This window comes from Podarcis melisellensis, assembly GCF_964234715.1.
Source record: "Podarcis melisellensis genome assembly, chromosome: 9".
In the NCBI taxonomy this organism is placed as follows: Eukaryota; Metazoa; Chordata; class Lepidosauria; order Squamata; family Lacertidae; genus Podarcis; species Podarcis melisellensis.
Window position 1 is genome coordinate 13,156,464 of NC_138541.1, and position 19,193 is coordinate 13,175,656.

The 19,193-nt window shown below is 44.3% G+C and overlaps 1 protein-coding gene across 1 annotated transcript; it reads right to left on the reverse strand.

The window, feature by feature from the left end:
- Window positions 1–2,012: 2,012 nt before the first annotated feature.
- Window positions 2,013–15,537, reverse strand: COQ2 (coenzyme Q2, polyprenyltransferase). The gene is made up of 7 exons (XM_081925225.1): window positions 15,264–15,537; window positions 10,974–11,140; window positions 10,255–10,376; window positions 9,817–9,902; window positions 5,325–5,458; window positions 3,829–4,017; window positions 2,013–2,579 (listed from the first exon to the last, which is right to left on the reverse strand). The coding sequence occupies exons 1-7, from the start codon at window positions 15,487–15,489 to the stop codon at window positions 2,382–2,384; spliced, it is 1,122 nt and encodes a 373-aa protein (XP_081781351.1). The 5' UTR covers window positions 15,490–15,537; the 3' UTR covers window positions 2,013–2,381.
- Window positions 15,538–19,193: the final 3,656 nt, after the last annotated feature.

Genomic DNA, 19,193 nt, shown 5'->3' on the forward strand with positions numbered 1-19,193 from the left:
CAGAGGGTGGATATGTCAGCTGCCATCCTTGCACCCAAGAATCTTTACTTGGTTGCAAGTGGCCAATAGCTTAAAAATATTCCTGTATTGTTTAAAGACTCCTTTCTGCTGCTAGGGACGCGGGTGGCGCTGTGGGTAAAACCTCAGTGCCTAGGACTTGCCGATCGTATGGTCGGCAGTTCAAATCCCCGCGGCGGGGTGAGCTCCCGTCATTCGGTCCCAGCTCCTGTCCACCTAGCAGTTCGAAAGCACGCTTAAAGTGCAAGTAGATAAAAAAGGTACCGCTTTATAGCGGGAAGGTAAACGGCGTTCCGTGTGCTGCGCTGGTGCAGGCTCGCCAGAGCAGTGATGTCACACTGGCCATGTGACCCGGAAGCGTGTGCAGACGGCGCCGGCTCCCGGCCTCTAGAGTGAGATGAGCGCACAACCCTAGAGTCTGTCAAGACTGGCCCGTACGGGCAGGGGTACCTTTACCTTTACTTTACCTGCTGCAGAGAAAACAAGACCCATTTCAAAATATTTATGAAAACATCTTATATGTGTGTGTGTGGGGGGGAGAATTAGGGTTAAGGTTCCCTTCTGGCAACAGGAAAAAGGAACCTTTGGTTCCAGCTCATTCTTCCTATGAAGAGTGCTTTGTTTAAAAGCTGACGTCATGGTGCTGTATTCACTATTGCTTGGGTGTGGGGTGAATGACGTTAACCCGATGGGTAAAGCATTGAGAAAGGCAGTGAAACTGGACAGTATCGCCCACTTACAAACACGCGCCTGAAGATGTGCCATGTTGGGCTGGGCCAGCAAACCTTGGGTCACATGAAAGAAATGCAAATGGGCAGAACCCCCAGACATAAATCAAACTGACCAGGGAGACCTTTTGAGTATTTCAGAGCTGTAACCATTTGGTTGACACAAGAGATGAAATATCACAAGAGTAGTGCATGGTTTTTTCGAGAGAGCTCTCCTAGCCTCATCACAACAGGAAGCCGTTCAAAGCTTGGCGAAATGAATGCCGCAGAAGTGAGGTCGCTGTTGCTCTTTGAAAGGTGTACCTGCCACACCTTACCAACAAATTATTTCTAAGAACAGTTGTGCAATGCTTTCCTGTTCCACAGCATAGCTTCCTCAGTGGAGGGATGGATAACTCGGGCTAGTAGTCTAATTTATTATTATTTTTAAAGCCTCTGTTCACCGAGGAAAGGGCGCTTATGAATGAAAAACCCTGTGAACCCACCCTCCTGAGATCTTTCACTGTCTTGACACGTTGGCCCTTGAACCTTACTGGAAACAATTACCTTGTTGGCTTAAGAACAAAGGTACTAAGTCACTTGTTGACTGCATAAATAGCTCAGGGCTAATTCATCCTAATCTGTTAATTGGGCCTAAACAAGGCTCTCTTTGATGTGATGCCAAATTAAGGGTGCCTGGTTCAAAGCAGCTCAAGTTGTTTTCCGGATGCCCTGCAGGAAACTACTAGAAAATAAGCAGTATCACTAGAGGTAGACAAAGTAATGAGCTAATTGGCAAATTAAGTTTCTCACAATTTTGAATTGTGGGTTTTCAATCTAGCCACTTAAATCGGAGCTTTCACCTCTGAAAGCTTGTTTAGAGTGAGTGCTATTGTGAAGCACCTGGAACAATGACACTTTTAGGGCTTCCCTTGGCTATGTAGTGGTTGATGTCAGAACCATCCTGCTTTAGAGGCTCACATCAGTTTGCACCGCTGGCTGACAGGCACCTCTGCTTGCCACCCTAAAGGCACAGCTTGATGTTGTCAAGGACATCCTATTTAATGAGACAAGTTTTGAACAGCCGTTCTTATCAAACACTGAAGGCTGCAGCTCCCCCCCCCCCGCCCCTCTGGAATGGCTGGCCTCTGTCAGAAAGAAGATGGTAGATCAGTGCGCAGTATATCTGCAACCAGCCTTTTCAAGAGAAAGAGCAGCAACCAGGCAGGTATATAAAAGCGTAGTATGCTCAAAACATTTTAAATGAGAACACCACAGAACTGAACATCACCTTGACAAAAGTCACTTTATAGATTGGTTTTGGATGTCTAAAAATAGAACTATTTTACACAAATGAAGAATTTCATGAATCACACTATTTCATGAGTCACAGTTCTTATTTACAGTAGGCCTATATCCGTAAGAGTTCTCACACCCATCACAATTTTACAATGTTGAAGTTCAGTTGCAAACTTCTGCGAGTGTTTCCTCCTAAAGTGTCGACAGGAAGCAATCAAATATAGCTGATTTATTGCCACAGCTGTATACTGGCAGTGAGAAGTTTACACATAATAAAGATACACATTTTTTAAAAAAATGTCTCATCAATAAAGTATTTTAAATACAGCACTAGCTGAAATCATGTAGATTTTTTTTTTAGTTGTGTTCATTTCCTTTCTGTAAAACAACTTTATTTTCTTCTGCACTATCTAACTTTTTCATTGTTGCTTCTGTATTTTTCCTTTTCTGTAAGTTTCCAAGAACAATCCCTATGAAAAGTATGAGTCCTACTGTGCGGTTAGAAGAGAACTTTTTCCAGCAATCTTCAGGCTTGTGAATATCCAAAGTGTATATCTGGAGAAGGAAGGGGATATCAATATTAGTGTACTGTAATTCACACTTATAATTCGCCAAATCAATACCCTCTACTCAGTTCCCTCTTCTTCTTATGATAACATTTTTTGCTTCCAAGTTTTTTCCTGGACTGCCATAAATTCACCTGCTTTGTACAAATGCTATACATGACTTTCTCCTCCCAAATTTTGCTTTACCAACTTCTCTCTTCTAGCCATCCCATGTTTTATTGTGTTTTTATATTTTGCTGGAAGCTGCCCAAGGCGGCTGGTGCAACCCAGTCAGATGGGCAGCATATAAATAATACCGTATTGGTCCGAATATAAGCCACACTCGAATATAAACCGCTCTTTTAAAATTGGAGGGGGAGGAGGAAAAAAGACAATACCCAAATATAAGCTGCTCCCTTAAAATTGGGGGGGGGGGGGTTGAAAGGCACCCGTCCAATGAAGCGCAATCACACAAGGAACACACACACAAGGCTTGCCCAGGGAGGGTTGGGGGCGGGAATCAAAAGGGGGTCAACAAGCACCCGTCCCAAACAAGCACTCTTTCACCACTAAAGCCCATGTGGTCATCTGCTGCTGAATACTGTAACTGCCAGCGGCCTCCCCCCCCTTCCGTCCGACGGCTTGGGGGAGGCCTGGGAACAGCAGGTGGCTGCGCGCCAATGCCCCATGCTCCTTCCTGGGGGTGGGAACTGTGCTGCTTTTCCTCACTTCCCCCTTCTTTCTGGCAGTTTGGGGAGGGCATTTGGGAGCCAAGGTCAAGATGGGTGCTGTTGTCCCGCACCCCCCGATGGCCCTTGTGGGCAGCTGTTTCAGCAGCAATATCGTAAGGTCGTGAATATGTCGCGCTTTAACTTTTCACGGTCGGAATTTGGAAAAAAAGTGTGGCTTATATTTGGGCCAATATGGTATTATCGCCATCATCATTATCACCCTCCCCTCCCTGTTAAAAACATCATTCTTCAGTGTATCTGAAGAAGTGTGCATGCACACGAAAGCTCATACCAAGAACTGACTTAGTTGGTCTTTAAGGTGCTACTGGAAGGAATTTTTTTGTTTTGACTATGGCAGACCAACACGGCTACCTATCTGTAATTGTATACCTAGAAAGACAATAAATATTTTTAGTGGCTACAAGACAGAGCAGGTGCTTCAGCAGGTTAAGAACTGAAACCAAACGGCTAAAGCATCCATCTGTTTCAAGCTTCCACGTAAATAGCAATATAAGTATGGGATCTAACCTGCTGAGCCAAGTGGATGCCTGCCACAGTCACAGCAACATAGTATGGAAAAGTCTGATCACAATGCATTCCTGCTGCAGTAAGTCCCAAAAGCATGATGGTGCTGAAAGCACTGAGCCATGGCTTTGTGTTTTCATTGAACCGGAGTGCTGTAGATTTCACGCCTATGGCGAGATCATCTCTTTTATCCTATAAGGGAAGGAGTTGTTAATGAAAGGACTAGTCACGTGGCATTTCATAGACTTAGACAGGGAAGGATGGTGATTTTACGTGGAAGTGGTCTTTGTAAGAAGAGCCTGTGAGCACGTTGATCCTGGTTAGAGACTAGCAATAAGAAGGCCAAAGAGCTGGAGAGAAAACACCAACCAAACCACAACCCCTTGGCACAAATGGGAAGGTGCTTATCAATTGCTGAATCAGGTTCAAGGTTTTGAGGTTGATAATAAGAACTTTGGTCAAAGGTACTTAACAGACTGCCTCCCCTCGTACAGACCAAGTTTCATGGCTGTCACTTGGTGATTGCACGGAAATAGACTTTATCAGTGGTACTTTATCCATCCTTTGGAATATCTTCCCCTGGATGGTTCATGTGGTAGAGAAAGTAGTCAGCTCTGAATGCCTCTTAAAGGTATATATGACTACGCAACGTTTCCTGGAGTCTTATTCTTAATTCCCGAAACTTTTTTCTTTGTGCGCACTGCTCAGTTTTATCTATGGCACAAAGTTTTACTCTGTTTTCATTTAGCTTTTAAACAGTTTTATATAATTCTTGCTGTGTTTTTATAAGAATTTCTATTGATTTCCCTCAATTTGATGGAGAGAGAGATGTTAACCCACACATTTTGAACCACATGAGAGTAAAAAGACAGAGTGTAGAGGAAAAGGATATACGAGAAAGCTAGAACATGAGCCACTACCAAGTAGATAAGAGCATGAGCTATACATTCTGGTGTTCCCCATTCAAAGCTCAGAACTACTTGCTGAGCAGCCTTATGCAAGTAGCCCTCTCTCAACCTTAGCCTCTCATATGCAATATGGAAATAATAATAATAATATAAGACTAACTTCTTTTATCAAGATTGCTGAAGATAAATGCACCTGAAGCCTTGGTGTTATTATTTTGGGATATTCTGATCATTTTTGGATATTCTGATTAATCATTCCCAAACTGTGGAATCAGCAGCTGCCTAGCTATTATGAAAACCAAAAGCAACCATGGAAATTCATAAGCAAATATTCCAAACACTGGAATTGTTCATTTTGTTCATTTACAACCTGCCTTTGTACCCCAACAGGGTTGATAAGGGCAGGTCACAACAACCGCCATAAAAACAACAATGAGAACAAAGAAACTATTAACAAATAAGGAGTTATTCAAACAAGCATGCACAGTTTAAAACCTGCTTTGGTATCCATCACCCCATAATAGTGCAATCCATCAGCAGCAGTCCCTAATTTCCAAATCCTCCTTATTAAGAAATAGGAAGGCTATATACCTGATGAGCATAAATAGTGTCGTACATTAATGTCCAGCAAACTCCTGAGAAATACAGGGGCAAGCAAACTGACCAGTCACAAGAGCCTTGGACGGCTGACCACCCAAGTAAGGCTCCCCAGTTGAAGGTCAGTCCTGAAAGAGATATGACAAAAAGTCTCTATCTATTTTTCAGAAATATCTTGCTCGTTCATTTGCAATGAGATTCAACATTCTTGTGAGGCACCCTGATAGGACTTCGTTTTCAGAATGATCCAACACTCAGCCAAACAGTTTTATTTTACTTACAAAAGTATTTCTACATTGCCAATTCATACAATGTAACATGGTGATGTATAGCAATGTATACAATAAAATATAAAATGCAATAAAAGCAGCACAAAATCTCCATGAAAATGACTGGCTGATTGAAAAGAAATCAGAATCCTAGAATAGTAGCCTTGTTAGTCTGCAGCAAGAAAAAAAGTAACAAGTTCTGTAGGCGACTTAAGAGAAACTGGCTGACTGCAGCCAGAGCATGAGCTTTGTTGGAAATGATTACAGTGGTACCTCAGGTTACATATGCTTCAGGTTACATACGCTTCAGGTTACATACTTTGCTAGCCCAGAAATAGTACTTCAGGTTAAGAACTTTGCTTCAGGATGAGAACAGAAATCATGCTCCGGCAGTGCGGCAGCAGCGGGAGGCCCCATTAGTTAAAGTGGTGCTTCAGGTTAAGAACAGTTTCAGGGTAAGAACGGACCTCCGGAACAAATTAAGTACTTAACCTGAGGTACCACTGTATGTCTTTTGCCAAAATAAGCCAGCTAGCCCCAGCCTTTTCTGTCATCAGAGTTTTCAACCCAAAGAGAGTCAATTGGCCACAAAGTGTGCGCACAAATACTAATGCAAGGGAGAAAACCAGGCACTGTCCCCCTGAGCGTGTAAGATATGCATTGCCATCAACACTGAGAGAATGGGTGGGAACACGAACCTGCTAGAAAAGTGGCACATTCTTGTGGGTTCTTCAGCCCACCCAGGCTAGTACCATAGCCTCTGATCCCCTCCTTACAAAGAATAAACAAAGAGATAAACAAAACCAATCTGTTTCGCTTGAAATCAGTTTATCTTTGTTTTATTGTGGAGGAATAAGAGTACAGGATATTCCATGTTTCCAGCACAAGATTATATTTTCATACAGAATACACTGACTTGGCAGGAAGAAAGGGACTCCAGTTCAAAAACAGATTAAACAACTGAGACTCTGTGAAAGAATAGTACTATTTCTTTTATTGTTTTCTACGGAAGTGAGTCAGGCGGTTCCCAAGGAAAAAAGTATCGCTTAAAGTCTGCCCGTCCCATTGGTCAACACTGTTTTTATTCATGGCAGAAAGCTAATCTCATTCCATCTGTTCTATTCACTGTTAGTGGCCACACAAAAAGGAGGGCAGGGTGGTTATGCAGCACTGGAAATTTTGGCAATAACACCTGGCTCATTATACAAGCCATAACGATGGAAAAATTGTACTTGCCAAACACTCCCTCTTCCAGAGAGACAGGAGTCCTGCCTTCGCTTGCATCTGATCAACCTGCTGGCATAATGTTTATTAAAATACATATGCAGGGAATATAAATTAAATGGGGGGAGGGAACTGTGATAGAACAGTGAATAGATTAGAAAAATGAAATCCTATACATGTCTACTCAGAAGTAAGTATGATAGGCTTCAATGGGCTTTACTCCCAGAAAAGTGTATAAAGTACTGCAGCCTTAAGTTCAGCCTCTTAGCCCAAGACATTAGCTGGGTTTTTCGTTTTTGGAAAAATTAAAAGACATTTGCTGGGCAAGAAGACTCGGGCGCAAAGTATACATTGAATTTATTGAACGCTGCATAACCTGAGAATACCTCGTAACAAATGGTAGGCGCCACAGTATTTCTTTCAGCTGTTATTTATATATCACTAAGATTTATAGACTGCCACTCAAGCATATTATCAGGTTTAGAACAAAATATTTTAAACTACATAAACATAAGGTAAAACACATCAGCTCTAGGGCTACAGGCCCTATCCTCACTTACCTGGAAGAAAGTCCCATTGAATTAAATTGGTCTTACTTCTAAGCAGACAGTGTTAGGATTGTGCTGCTAGTCATACACAGAGTAGACCTTCTGATATCAATGGACTGAAGTCAGTCAACTTAAGACTTCAGGGGGTTCACTGCAAGTATGACTTGGTTAGAGGCAACTAAAATGCCAGCATAAAACAGATTAAAATAAAATAAAAAGCTTCAGAAAAGAAAAAAGATATTTGCCTGGCTCCAGAAAAACATTGGACTGGGCACTTTTTGGGATAGAGCATTCTAAGGTCAGGGCATCAACATTGTAAAAGCTCCTCCCTGGTAGCCCCGATAAATCCGACAGCAGGAAAACCCCAGAGAAGGGATTCTGAGGAGGATCTCAAATGCCAAGATTCAAATAACTCCTCTTGTAGTTCTGGGAGCCAAGACATCCTTCAAACGTCTGTTTCTTAAACAGTATTTCGCCAACCCGCAATACTGTGTGGCAAACTGCCTTTGAATTACCAGCATTTCAAAACAGGTTTCCAGTGTAGCATAGTGACCTGCTGTTCAAATTAAAAAGAATTCAGAAATCCAACTGGATGTGCCTTACAAGTTTGGCATGCCTCACTAGTTCCTTTGTTTCCAGCCCTTTAAATCAAATGCCAGTAAAGAAATTAAGAAGGGAAATAATTAAAATGATATCGATTCACACTGCAGCTTTCCATCTTTCCAGTGTTCATTTGAAACATCTGAACTCTTTAGGTATTACTATCAAATTACCATACTGTTTTCACATGCTAGGTCAGATGGAGACTAATAACACGATACTCAGAAGCGAGCCCTTTTTAATTAAATAGGGCTTACTCATAGATAAGTAGAGCTAATACTTCAGCCTTAGTCGTGCTTAGAGTAGATCCACTGGAAGCAATGGGAGAAGTCAGACTAACTCAACTCCAATTACTTTCAGTAGGTCTATCCACTCAAAGCACAACTGGTTTCCACCCATTCATTTGAACTTTGCTAGCCAAACTAAACATGCAAATATTAGCTTCCCTCCTTACAAAAGACTCTCTCCACGTGTGGCTACCCAGACTTTTAAGATCTTACTTTAAGGTCCTTTCTGGAATGCTCCTATCAGGTGAACTGTGGTGGGAGGGAGCTGTTTTTGTAGTGGCTCCACAGCTGTGGAATACTGCCCCCAGACTAGCTCACTTGGCACCTACTTTGATATCATTTTAGTGCAGAGACTTTTAGTGCAGAGACTTCAGCATTATATTTTTATCCCCACCAGGTTATGTTATACTGCTTTTATTGTAATAGCCGTTTTATTTGATATATGTATTTTAATCATTTTGACATTCTGATTTTGTAAGCCACACTGAGACTGTTGTTAAAGGGCCGAATATCAATACTTATATTATTATGAATAAAAAAAATCCTTCCAGTAGCACCTTAGAGACCAACTAAGTTTGTTATTGGTATGAGCATTCATGGGCATGCACACTGCTTCAGATACCCTGCATGCACACGAAAGCTCATACCAATAACCAACTTAGTTGGTCTCTACAAGGCTACTATTATTAGTAGTAGTGATGTATGGAATTGAAACCTGGACCATAAAGAAGGCTGATCGCAGAAGAATTGATGCTTTTGAATTCTGGTGCTGGAGGAGACTCTTGAGAGTCCCATGGACTGCAAGAAGATCAAACCTCTCCATTCTGAAGGAAATGAGCCCTGAGTGCTCACTGGAAGGACAGATCGTGAAGCTGAGGCTCCAATACTTTGGCCACCTCATGAGAAGAGAAGACTCCCCGGAAAAGACCCTGATGTTGGGAAAGATGGAGGGCACAAGGAGAAGGGGATGACAGAGGACGAGATGGTTGGATAGTGTTTTCGAGGTTACCAGCATGAGTTTGACCAAATTGCGGGAGGCAGTGGAAGACAGGAGTGCCTGGCGTGCTCTGGTCCATGGGGTCACGAAGAGTCGGACACGACTAAACGTGTAACAACAAAGGGACTACTGGAAGGAAATTTATTTATTTATTTTGTTTCGACTACGGCAGACCAACACGGCTACCTACCTGTAACTATTATTATGAATGAAACTGTGTATTCACAATTATTATAAATCAATAAGAGCTAATAAACAAACAAAAACAAAGCTTGTTATTTGGCTAACGTTTAAGTATTGCCCACGGCCAAGTTTGTTTAAATCAGGTAATTCAGACTTTGAACACTTCAGAACTGGACAGAGAGCAGGGAAAAGTTACACAAGAAGCTGGTGCTCATTAATTCTCATGTTGCGATGAAGGAAAATGAAGAATGCTTGCTCAGAATAAATCTAGTCAATTCTTGCAAAGAATACGATACACTGAACAGTCTGACCACAATCCAGTGTAGAGTTAAGCCAGTACAAAACCCATCTGAAAGAAAAAGCAACTTGTGAGCTCACCCAAGAACAGCTGTGGCCAGTAAGTTATTCTCTTCATAAGTGGATAAGTCACCACAAGAGATAAAGAAGCAGCTCCCAGAGCAATACTGCAAAGGAAGTGGAAAGAGCATTAAGAAGTTGCATTTGTATTCTACCCAAACCTAATTCTATCATTGCAGCAATTCACATTTGAAATACACTGAAGTCAGGATTAATTAAGGCCATAGCAATTCCCCTTCTCAATTAATGATTCTGAACAGAACATTTTCATTACTTACTTCTAGCCTCATAACAACAGACCTCATGAACCACACCTCTCTATTAAAAAACTACTTTATCAATTATTATGTAACGTTTTCCATGTTTATGCCTCCATAAGAATGGCTCCAGAAAGCACATCCATGAAAGCAAGCTTTGTAAGAAATGGCCGAAGCAATCAACAGCTCCTGTCTAACTTACCTGTAATAATTTAAACATAATAGGATGCATAAAGCCAAGCTCAGCTGTCCTCCCAGAAAAACAAGGGACTGAAAATTTGAAATCTCTCCAGCTGCCAGTGGTCGGCCTGCTGTTCTTGTAACCTAAGCACAGAAGAGTATTTCAATGATTGAATTATATAATCATGTAGACATACTGTTCCCAAGCCAGAAAATTTAGGTTTTAGTCACGTACCATCGCCTTTGGTGCATCGCACCCTCCTATTCACCAGAAGGTGTGTATATGCCACAAAGGCCAGGGGGACTAAGTACCAGTGAACACAATGCGGTTCTAGGTGAAGAAGCATCATAGAGCCATCATGGTGTGCTGTGCATGTTCACACTGAACCTCAATCTACCTGGCACAGCCCATCTATGTGGCTGACACATTGCTGGTGATATGCATTGAGAACAGAGCAGAGGCTGAGAGAGATCCTGGATGTGGAGGCAATTTGTAGGTTTCCCATCACATGGGTGACATTAAGGGACAGTGCTTTCCAGTCTCAGCAACTCAGACCAGCCCCTTAATTTGCTAACATATTTCAGTACAAAGAGAAGTGCAGCTTAGGTATTTAAAGCCTAGGAAGCCCGCATACAGTCTTCAATGAGCATATCTTGCGGGTGGGACTTGCTTTACAAAAAGGCAATTTACTTACTTAGCAAACATTATGAGCCTGCCTGCTCTTTTCAAGTCCTCTCTACCTTTTTGTCATAGTCTTGATCCCACATGTCATTGATTGTGCAGCCTGCTCCACGCATCAGGACAGCGCCAGCGCCAAAGAGTAACAGCATGTCCCAGGCCGGCAGACAGCCTGGTTCTGCTGCAAGGGCTATACTCCAAGTGCAGGGTAGGTACAGCAGCCACGTCCCTAAAAATATAAATTAGGGAAGGAATTAGTGATGGATAAATATACTGTACATATACTGCATGTTCCTTTTGATTGGTACTGACTCATGTGGGTGAATACAAAGCTTCTGAAAACAATAACTAGGACAAATAAAATATGCAAAAGAATATAAACATAAATTGCAATACTGAAAAACCCGTGAGGAAATTTTAATCTCACAGGACACAATAACTGACCTTAAGGTGGCCAAATGGGAACAGAGGAATTTTAAGGGGAGATTGCTCCACAAAACCGATGAATTGCAATACATCAACAGGTTCAGTGCTGACACTTATAGAATTAACACTACAAGTGTTAATTGATTACTGTGCCAGGATGACTGTGTTAGCATGTTTGTTGTGTACACCCACAGCTAAGAATCTAACTACCACATTGATACTTTTCTACATTTCATTTTCCTGACCTCATTGTTTACTATGTATGTACCTGCAACTTAGAACACTTTATGCATCTGATGAAGTGGGCTATGGTACATGAAAGCTTATGACAAAATACTGTAAATGTCTTAGTCTTTAAGGTGTCACAAGGCTTTTGGGTTGGTTTTACTGCAAAAAGCTAGCACAGCTCCACTGCTGGAAATTGTAAGCAAGTTGCAATCAATGCCTGGCAACCCCTGTAGATTATGTTACTTAGAAGTGTTCCATGCAATTGACTCAGTTCAGAGCATAAAGGTAAAGGGACCCCTGACCATTAGGTCCAGTTGTGGCCGACTCTGGGGTTGCAGTGCTCATCTCGCTTTATTGGCCGAGGGAGCCGGCGTACAGCTTCCGGGTCATGTGGCCAGCATGACTAAGCCACTTCTGGCGAACCAGAGCAGCGCACGGAAACGCCATTTACCTTCCCGCCGGAGCGGTACCTATTTACCTACTTGCATTCTGACGTGGTTTCGAACTGCTAGGTGGGCAGGAGCAGGGACAGAGCAACGGGAGCTCACCCCGTCGTGGGGATTCAAATCGCCGACCTTCTGATCGGCAAGTCCTAGGCTCTGTGGTTTAACCCACAGCACCACCCGCATCCCTGTTCAGAGCATAAGGAACACCTTAAATACACATCTCTTTATCATGACAAACCATCCTCGTTTGTCTTAGCGGAGGAGCAGCTTCTTCCATGCATTGCTTTTGTGGGCATGTGCAGAACTGCCACTTTTGTTGAAGTAAACGTGGAAGCTTTTGAAGACAGGATAGCTCTGCATTTGCATTGAAGGAAATTTCAACAACTTATGGAATTGCAGGATTGAAGAGATTACTTCTGCATTCTGTCTCTTTGTTCTGAAGGTTACATTCCCACATTTTTATAACATAATTTAGAGGTTTCACACCAAATCCAGACCCCTGAGCATTGTCATCTAGCTAGGGATGAACAAATCTATCTGCCATCAATGGCCCTTTAGAATTGTTGTTGTTGTTTACTTATAATTAAAAGTATGTAATTATGGAAGCCTCATTCCTTACCACACATGATCACTGTGGAAATGCAAGAGGAAGTAAGGGGCACAGAACTGGGAAGTAAGGTATAAAGAGCTTTCTTATCTGCAAGGGCTGACAGCAGATCTCTTGCACCTTTCTTCTTGGTTTCCTGCGTTACAAATCGACAACAGTTTAATTTCCCCACAAGAAAAAAGGAGTTATCTCTAAGGTTGTCAGCTAAATAGAAAAAAAATATCAGGCTGCTCTTGTGCAAGCTTTAACAGTGTCTTGATGTGTACAAATAAAACTTTAAAATTTCTCAACATGCAGATAAACATGCAGCAGATATCTGCTGCTAACATCTATACATCAAGCTACTGTCAAAGGCAGAGGCACAGCTTTTTCAAGCAGACAATCCTAAATATGCCTTCAAATCAGCTTCATGTATGGGGCATGTAAACATGTAACTAAAGAGAATCACAAACAGGGACATTTTAAATATGGATGGGCGATCAAGCAGAGTAGAAATTATATTTGCCAAAAAAAGACACACACATTTAAGTTCTTACACTTCTCTCAGGGCTGTATTTAAAGCAACTAGGGGAGAACCGAAAGATTCAATCCAAAAACTGCTGCACTAGTCACAGTTCACTTAAACGCAATGTTAAGAGAGGAGTGAGTTTGTATCTGCTCTCTCCATGTCCCATTTACCACTTCATTTGGTAGGGTAAAAGAACATGTGCAGTTTGTAGGCATACAAACATACAGGGCAGTCAGCAGGCACAATCCGACTCCCTCTTGCATGTTCAGATTAACATATAAATGGCCCTATCAACAGAGAGGTAGAAAGCTGCCTTTCGCTGAGTAAGGCCATTGGTGCATTCAGCAGTAGCTCCCCAGTGTTTCAGACACAAGCCTTTCACAGCTTTATTTGGAGACACAAAGGACTGAACCTGGAACCTCAGGCATGCAAAACGTGGTGCTCTATCCTTGAGCTACTACTGTACAGCCCTTGCCCATTGCTAATTCCTAACCTTCCCTAACGCGAATCACTTGGCCACTCCGCTTACAAGAGAGGCAAGCGATCAAGATTCATTCACAAAGAAAAGAGGAGTAGAGCTCAACCTTGCAGCATAACTTGCAAGATAATAGTTGTGATAATTCTCCCAAAGCCATTTACTCAGAGAGGAAGTTAGAAAGCGGACTGCGGCAAGAAGAACCTCCTTTGCAAAGCAACAGGATCCACGCCACTTGTAAAGATTCACAGCCCGGCACAATCCTGTGCCTGTCTGCTCAGAAGGAGGCCCCTCTAAGTGCAACCAAATTTAATCTCATGTAAACATGCCTTCACTTTCTGCTTATATGTAGAATTCTGCTTATATGCAGAATCATGCGAAAGGCTTGGCTGGATGAATCCCAAGCTGGAATTAAGATTGCCGGAAGAAACATCAACAACCTCAGGTATGCAGATGACACAACCTGGGTGGCAGAAAGTGAGGAGGAATTAAAGAACCTTTTCATGAGGGTGAAAGAGGAGAGCGCAAAATATGGTCTGAAGCTCAACATCAAAAAAACGAAGATCATGGCCCATCACCTCCTGGCAAATAGAAGGGGAAGAAATGGAGGCAGTGAGAGATTTTACTTTCTTGGACTCCATGATCACTGCAGATGGTGACAGCAGTCACGAAATTAAAAGACGCCTGCTTCTTGGGAGAAAAGCAATGACAAACCTAGAAAGCATCTTAAAAAGCAGAGACATCACCTTGCCAGCAAAGGTCCGTATACTTAAAGCTATGGTTTTCCCAGTAGTGATGTATGGAAGTGGGAGCTGGACCATAAAGAAGGCTGATTGCTGAAGAATTGATGCTTTTGAATTATGGTGCTGGAGGAGACTCTTGAGAGTCCCATGGACTGCAAGAAGATCAAACCTATCCATTCTGAAGGAAATGAGCCCTGAGGACAGATCCTGAAGCTGAGGCTCCAATACTTTGGCCACCTCATGAGAAGAGAAGACTCCCTGGAAAAGACCCTGATGTTGGGGAAGATGGAGGGCACAAGGAGAAGGGGACGACAGAGGATGAGATGGTTGGACAGTGTTCTCGAAGCTACAAACATGAGTCTGACCAAACTGCGGGAGGCGGTGCATAGGCGCCGACTCCATGGGGCTTGAGGGGGCCCGAGCCCCCTCAAAAATTCGTTTGGGGGGGCTCCGCCCCCCCAATAATCTCCGGCGCCCCTCCAGCAGAGCGCCATCGCCGCCCCTCCCCCAGCCCAAAATGCACAGGGAGGGGCGGGCTGCATGCCTCCTGCCCTCCCTCCCGAGCAAAAGCTCCACCCAATTTCCTTTGGAGCTGATTAATAGGCGCAGCACGCTCTCCCCTATTCGCTCACGAGGAGGCGGCGCCACTTTATTTGCATATTCATGAGCTTATTTATTATTCATGAGCTTTCCCGGGCCCCCCCCAATATTTTTTATAAGTCCGCGTCCCTGAGGCGGTGGAAGACAGAAGTGCCTGGCGTGCTCTGGTCCATGCACTTGACAGCAAGTGAACCCAGGCAAGTTCAACAGGGTCAGGACCGGCCAATCCAAAGCGCCACGCGACTTCCCGCCCTCTCCAAAACAAAAACAAGAGGGGCGGAGACTAAGAGGCTGCCCGATGATTGACAAGCAGACTCACCAATAGGCTTGTCTAGCCTCATGAGGCGCAGGTAGGGCTGAGCCGGCCCGGGCGCCGCTCGCACCAAACCCGCCGCCGATAAAGTCCCGAGGGGCCGCGTCTTCTGCCCGAGCGGCCTGGGAGGCTCATGGCTCCAAGTACAGCTAGCTAAGACGCGGAACGCGGAGAGGGGCCGCCTGAGGCAAAGCGGCCCGGCTAGGCGAGAAAGTAACCGCGCGGCCGACATAGCGACTCCGCCTCCGCCTCACGTCGCTGTGACGTCCCGTTTCCATAGAGATAAGATAAGGAGAGGCGCGGTTTCTCTGTTCGACACGAACAGAGAAGTTCGGGGGATGCCGGGGGATAGAGCGCCGGCGCCCTCGGCGGCTTTCCGTTTTAGCTCACGTTGTGCGTCACTTCCTGTTGCGGTTGGCCGTCGCAGAGATAAGAAACTGTAGAATAGCCCATCCGGGTATGGGAAATTCCGGGTTCAGAATCGGAGTACTATTACACATACTGCAATCGATCTAGTGCACGTGTGACTAGGCAGCCACGTGTCTCCCCATCTACACATACGAGTCAACACCAAAGACAGGAGTTCCTGGTGGGGGGGGGGTTCCTGCTTCGTGTGAAGAAAAAAATATAGTTTGGAAATTGTTAATGTGAAACTTTAGTGGAGCAGAAGGTTTAAGCGTTTAACTGAGGGCAGGATTCGTGCTGGGAGCGGCTGGGAAGGGGACTCTTCCAGCTGAATGCCCTTTGGTACCAACCGTGTTTCGTATGGGGTTTTTTTTTGGCTGAAGCTCCAAACCAGCCTCAGTTCCCACCTCTGACCTGAAAATATTAATAGTGGACAGCCTACCTTCCAGGGGCAAATATGATTGTTTTCAAATTGTATTTATTGAATGTGATTATTTGAACAAGACACTATTATTAATATTGCGTTTAAGATGTCCATTTGATCCTCTGTTAGAAACTCCTGCTGGTGCAGAATGTGACCACCAAGATTCTGATGGTCGGGGACAACTTAGGTCCAGGGTACCTTAAAGGTAAAGGGACCCCTGACCATTAGTTCCAGTCGTGACTGACTCTGGGGTTACGGCGCTCATCTTGCTCTACTGGCCGAGGGAGCCAGCGTACAGCTTCCGGGTCATGTGGCCAGCATAACTAAGCCTCTTCTGGCAAACCAGAGCAGCGCACGGAAACGCCGTTTACCTTCCCGCCGGAACGGTACCTATTTATCTACTTGCACTTTGACGTGCTTTCAAACTGCTAGGTTGGCAGGAGCAGGGTCCGAGCAACGGGAGCTCACCCAGTCGCTGGGCTTCGAACCGCCGACATTCTGATCGGCAAGTCCTAGGCTCTGTGGTTTAACCCACAGCGCCACCCGCATACCTTAGGGCGTGCCTAAACCCTTATATCCCAGCTCGATCACCGAGATCACTGGCAGGAGTGTTGTTGGTTGGCCCTTGGGTTGGCGAGGCTCATTTGACATCAATGTAAAACAGAGCCTTAGGGTCATTGGCCCAGTGTTGTGGAATGGTATGCTCTTCAAATAGACATTCAGGAGCTGCCTTCTGGCTCAAACTTTAAATGCTCGTGGAAAACATTATTCCACCTTTCATTGTGGAAGAGTGCCCCTGCAGGCAGCAGAAATGCAGGTGGTGCTATGGTCTAAACCACTGAGTTTCTTGGGCTTGCTGATCAGAAGGTTGGCGGTTCAAATCCCTGGGATCTCCCATTGCTCTGTCCCAGCTCCTGCCAACCTAGCAGTTTGAAAGCACACCAGTGCAAGTAGATAAATAGGTACTGCTGCAGCAGGAAGCTAAACAGAGTTTCCGTGCGCTCTGGCTTCCATCACGGCATCCTGCTGCACCAGAAGCGGTTTAGTCATGCTGGCCACATGACCCGGAAAGCTGTCTGTGGACAAACGCCAACTCCCTCGGCCTGAAAGCGAATGAGTGCCGCACCCCATAGTCGCCTTTACTGGACTGAACTATCCAGGGGTGCTTTACCTTTACCTACCATGCAGAAACCCTGAAGAAGCTAGGTTACTAGCTTTTGACACTGTTGCACATGGGGGTCAAAAACATTGGTTGTTTTTATTTTAAAAAAAGTTGGGACAATGACACCACCTGCTGGCTCTTATCTTAGCTGCAATCCCCACAATAACTTCTTTTTGGGAGGTATGCCGTCTGCTGTAAAAGGGAAAGTGATAGAATCATGTCTTTGTGTTCAACTTGTGCTATGGGGGGTGATTATTAGAGTGTTCATGGGGTGAGAGTTCCTTTATGAAAGTGTTCAGGATCAAGCTATATGGTTTTTAAAGGTGGCACCTACATTCCTGTAGGAAACTCCTGAGCTTATTCAACAGCCCCTTTAGCACCAAGGGGGCTATGTGACAACTAAAAAGCCAAACATTCACAACAGCAAACGCTTAATATAAATTAGTTTATTTCAAAAAACGTGCAGGTACCAAAACACATGAACACACATCAAAGTGAAGTACAGTAAAGTTGCCATTTTGGCAAGCTGCATGCCAAAAACTAGGAACGTTACCCTGAGTTTGACCATTGCGCCATCAAGTACACCGAAGCCAACGTGTGGCCTCTAGATGTCGGTGGACTCCAGCTCCCATCAGTCCCAGCCAGTGTGACCAAGGATTAGGGATGATGGAACCGGGAGACCAGCAACAGGTTTCCCCACATCTCTCCAGAGCTTCAGACAGGAGTTTCCAGAAGCCCCATCTGGGGATGCCAGAGAATGAAGTGGGGGCTGTTTGTATGCAAAGCATGGGTTCATAATCCTGAGCCATAACCCTTTTGCCTTTGTTGCCTAATAGCCATCTCAATTCTCTTGATTGCAATTGCTTGTCAGGAATGGAACCAGAGCTCCCATGATTCTTGCCTGTTGGCCATGCTGGCTAGGGCCAATGGGAACTGCAGTCTGCAGTATCTGGAGGGCACCCTGTTGACTTTCCCTGGCTTATATGCAGTCAGAATGACCCAACCCCCACACAAAAGGGAGTTATCTGCAGATGTGGAGGAATGCCAACATTTGCAGAAGTAGAAAAATGATTTTTTCAGTCTCTCCAAAATGCCCAGGGACAACTGAGCATGCTCAAAGGGCATGATTTTTGTGTGTGTGTGTGTGTGTGTGTGTGTGTTGTGTGTGTTGGAGGGCTGGTGGGGCAAGGAAGAAATGAAAAGTTAAGAACTGGGAACAGAATGTCTGCAACCCAAGCAGAAATGTGTCACACTGTAAACATTTTGTTGTAGGTCGTATGTCTATAATGAAGAGGGAAATGGTTTTACTCTATGCATATTGGGGGGAAAGGAAACCGGGTACCTTCCATAAAACAGCTTCCTTAGCAACAGTAGCTTTGAAGCCAGAAATACCCATGAAGTACTGTGTAAAGGGAACCTGCTGTCAGTGGGATTTGTGGCTACGATGGTTGCTGTTTCTCCCACGCTGATCCTGCTAGTATGTTTGACCCAGCAGATGTCAGCTAAGGGACTGGCCTGGATGAGGTCTAGTTTGCTGGTGGGCAGCATGCAAGTGTGCCAGACACATTTGCAAAAGTGCTACAACTGATTTATAAGAAATCACGAAGAGGAATCCTTCCTGATCGCTACCCTGTCATAGAATACAAGAATCCCTGAGAATGCTTGAGCTTGTCTGCTCTTTTTGGTGCTAGCCTAACAGAAGCCCCGTAAAAAATTTCCAGGCTGGCTGGCCAACAGCTCTTATATTCTGCTTCTCCTTGGCTGTGCCTGTAACCTGCTTGCTTATTCTTCTGGTGACTTCTGTTTCAGTGTATCTGAAGAAGTGTGCATGCACACGAAAGCTCATACCAAGAACAAACTTAGTTGGTCTTTAAGGTGCTACTGGAAGGAATTTTTTTATTTTGCTTATTCTTCTGTCATCCTCAAGATTGCTTTTCCCTGATGT

Coding starts and splice junctions, on each gene's coding strand:
- COQ2 (XM_081925225.1), bottom strand. CDS start 15,489: ATGTCGGCCGCGCGGTTACTTTCTCGCCTAGCCGGGCCGCTTTGCCTC. Junction 11,141..15,263: donor GAGGCTAGACAAGCCTATTG/GTGAGTCTGCTT, acceptor TTATATTTTTAG/GGACGTGGCTGCTGTACCTA. Junction 10,377..10,973: donor ATCAAGACTATGACAAAAAG/GTAGAGAGGACT, acceptor TTCTGTGCTTAG/GTTACAAGAACAGCAGGCCG.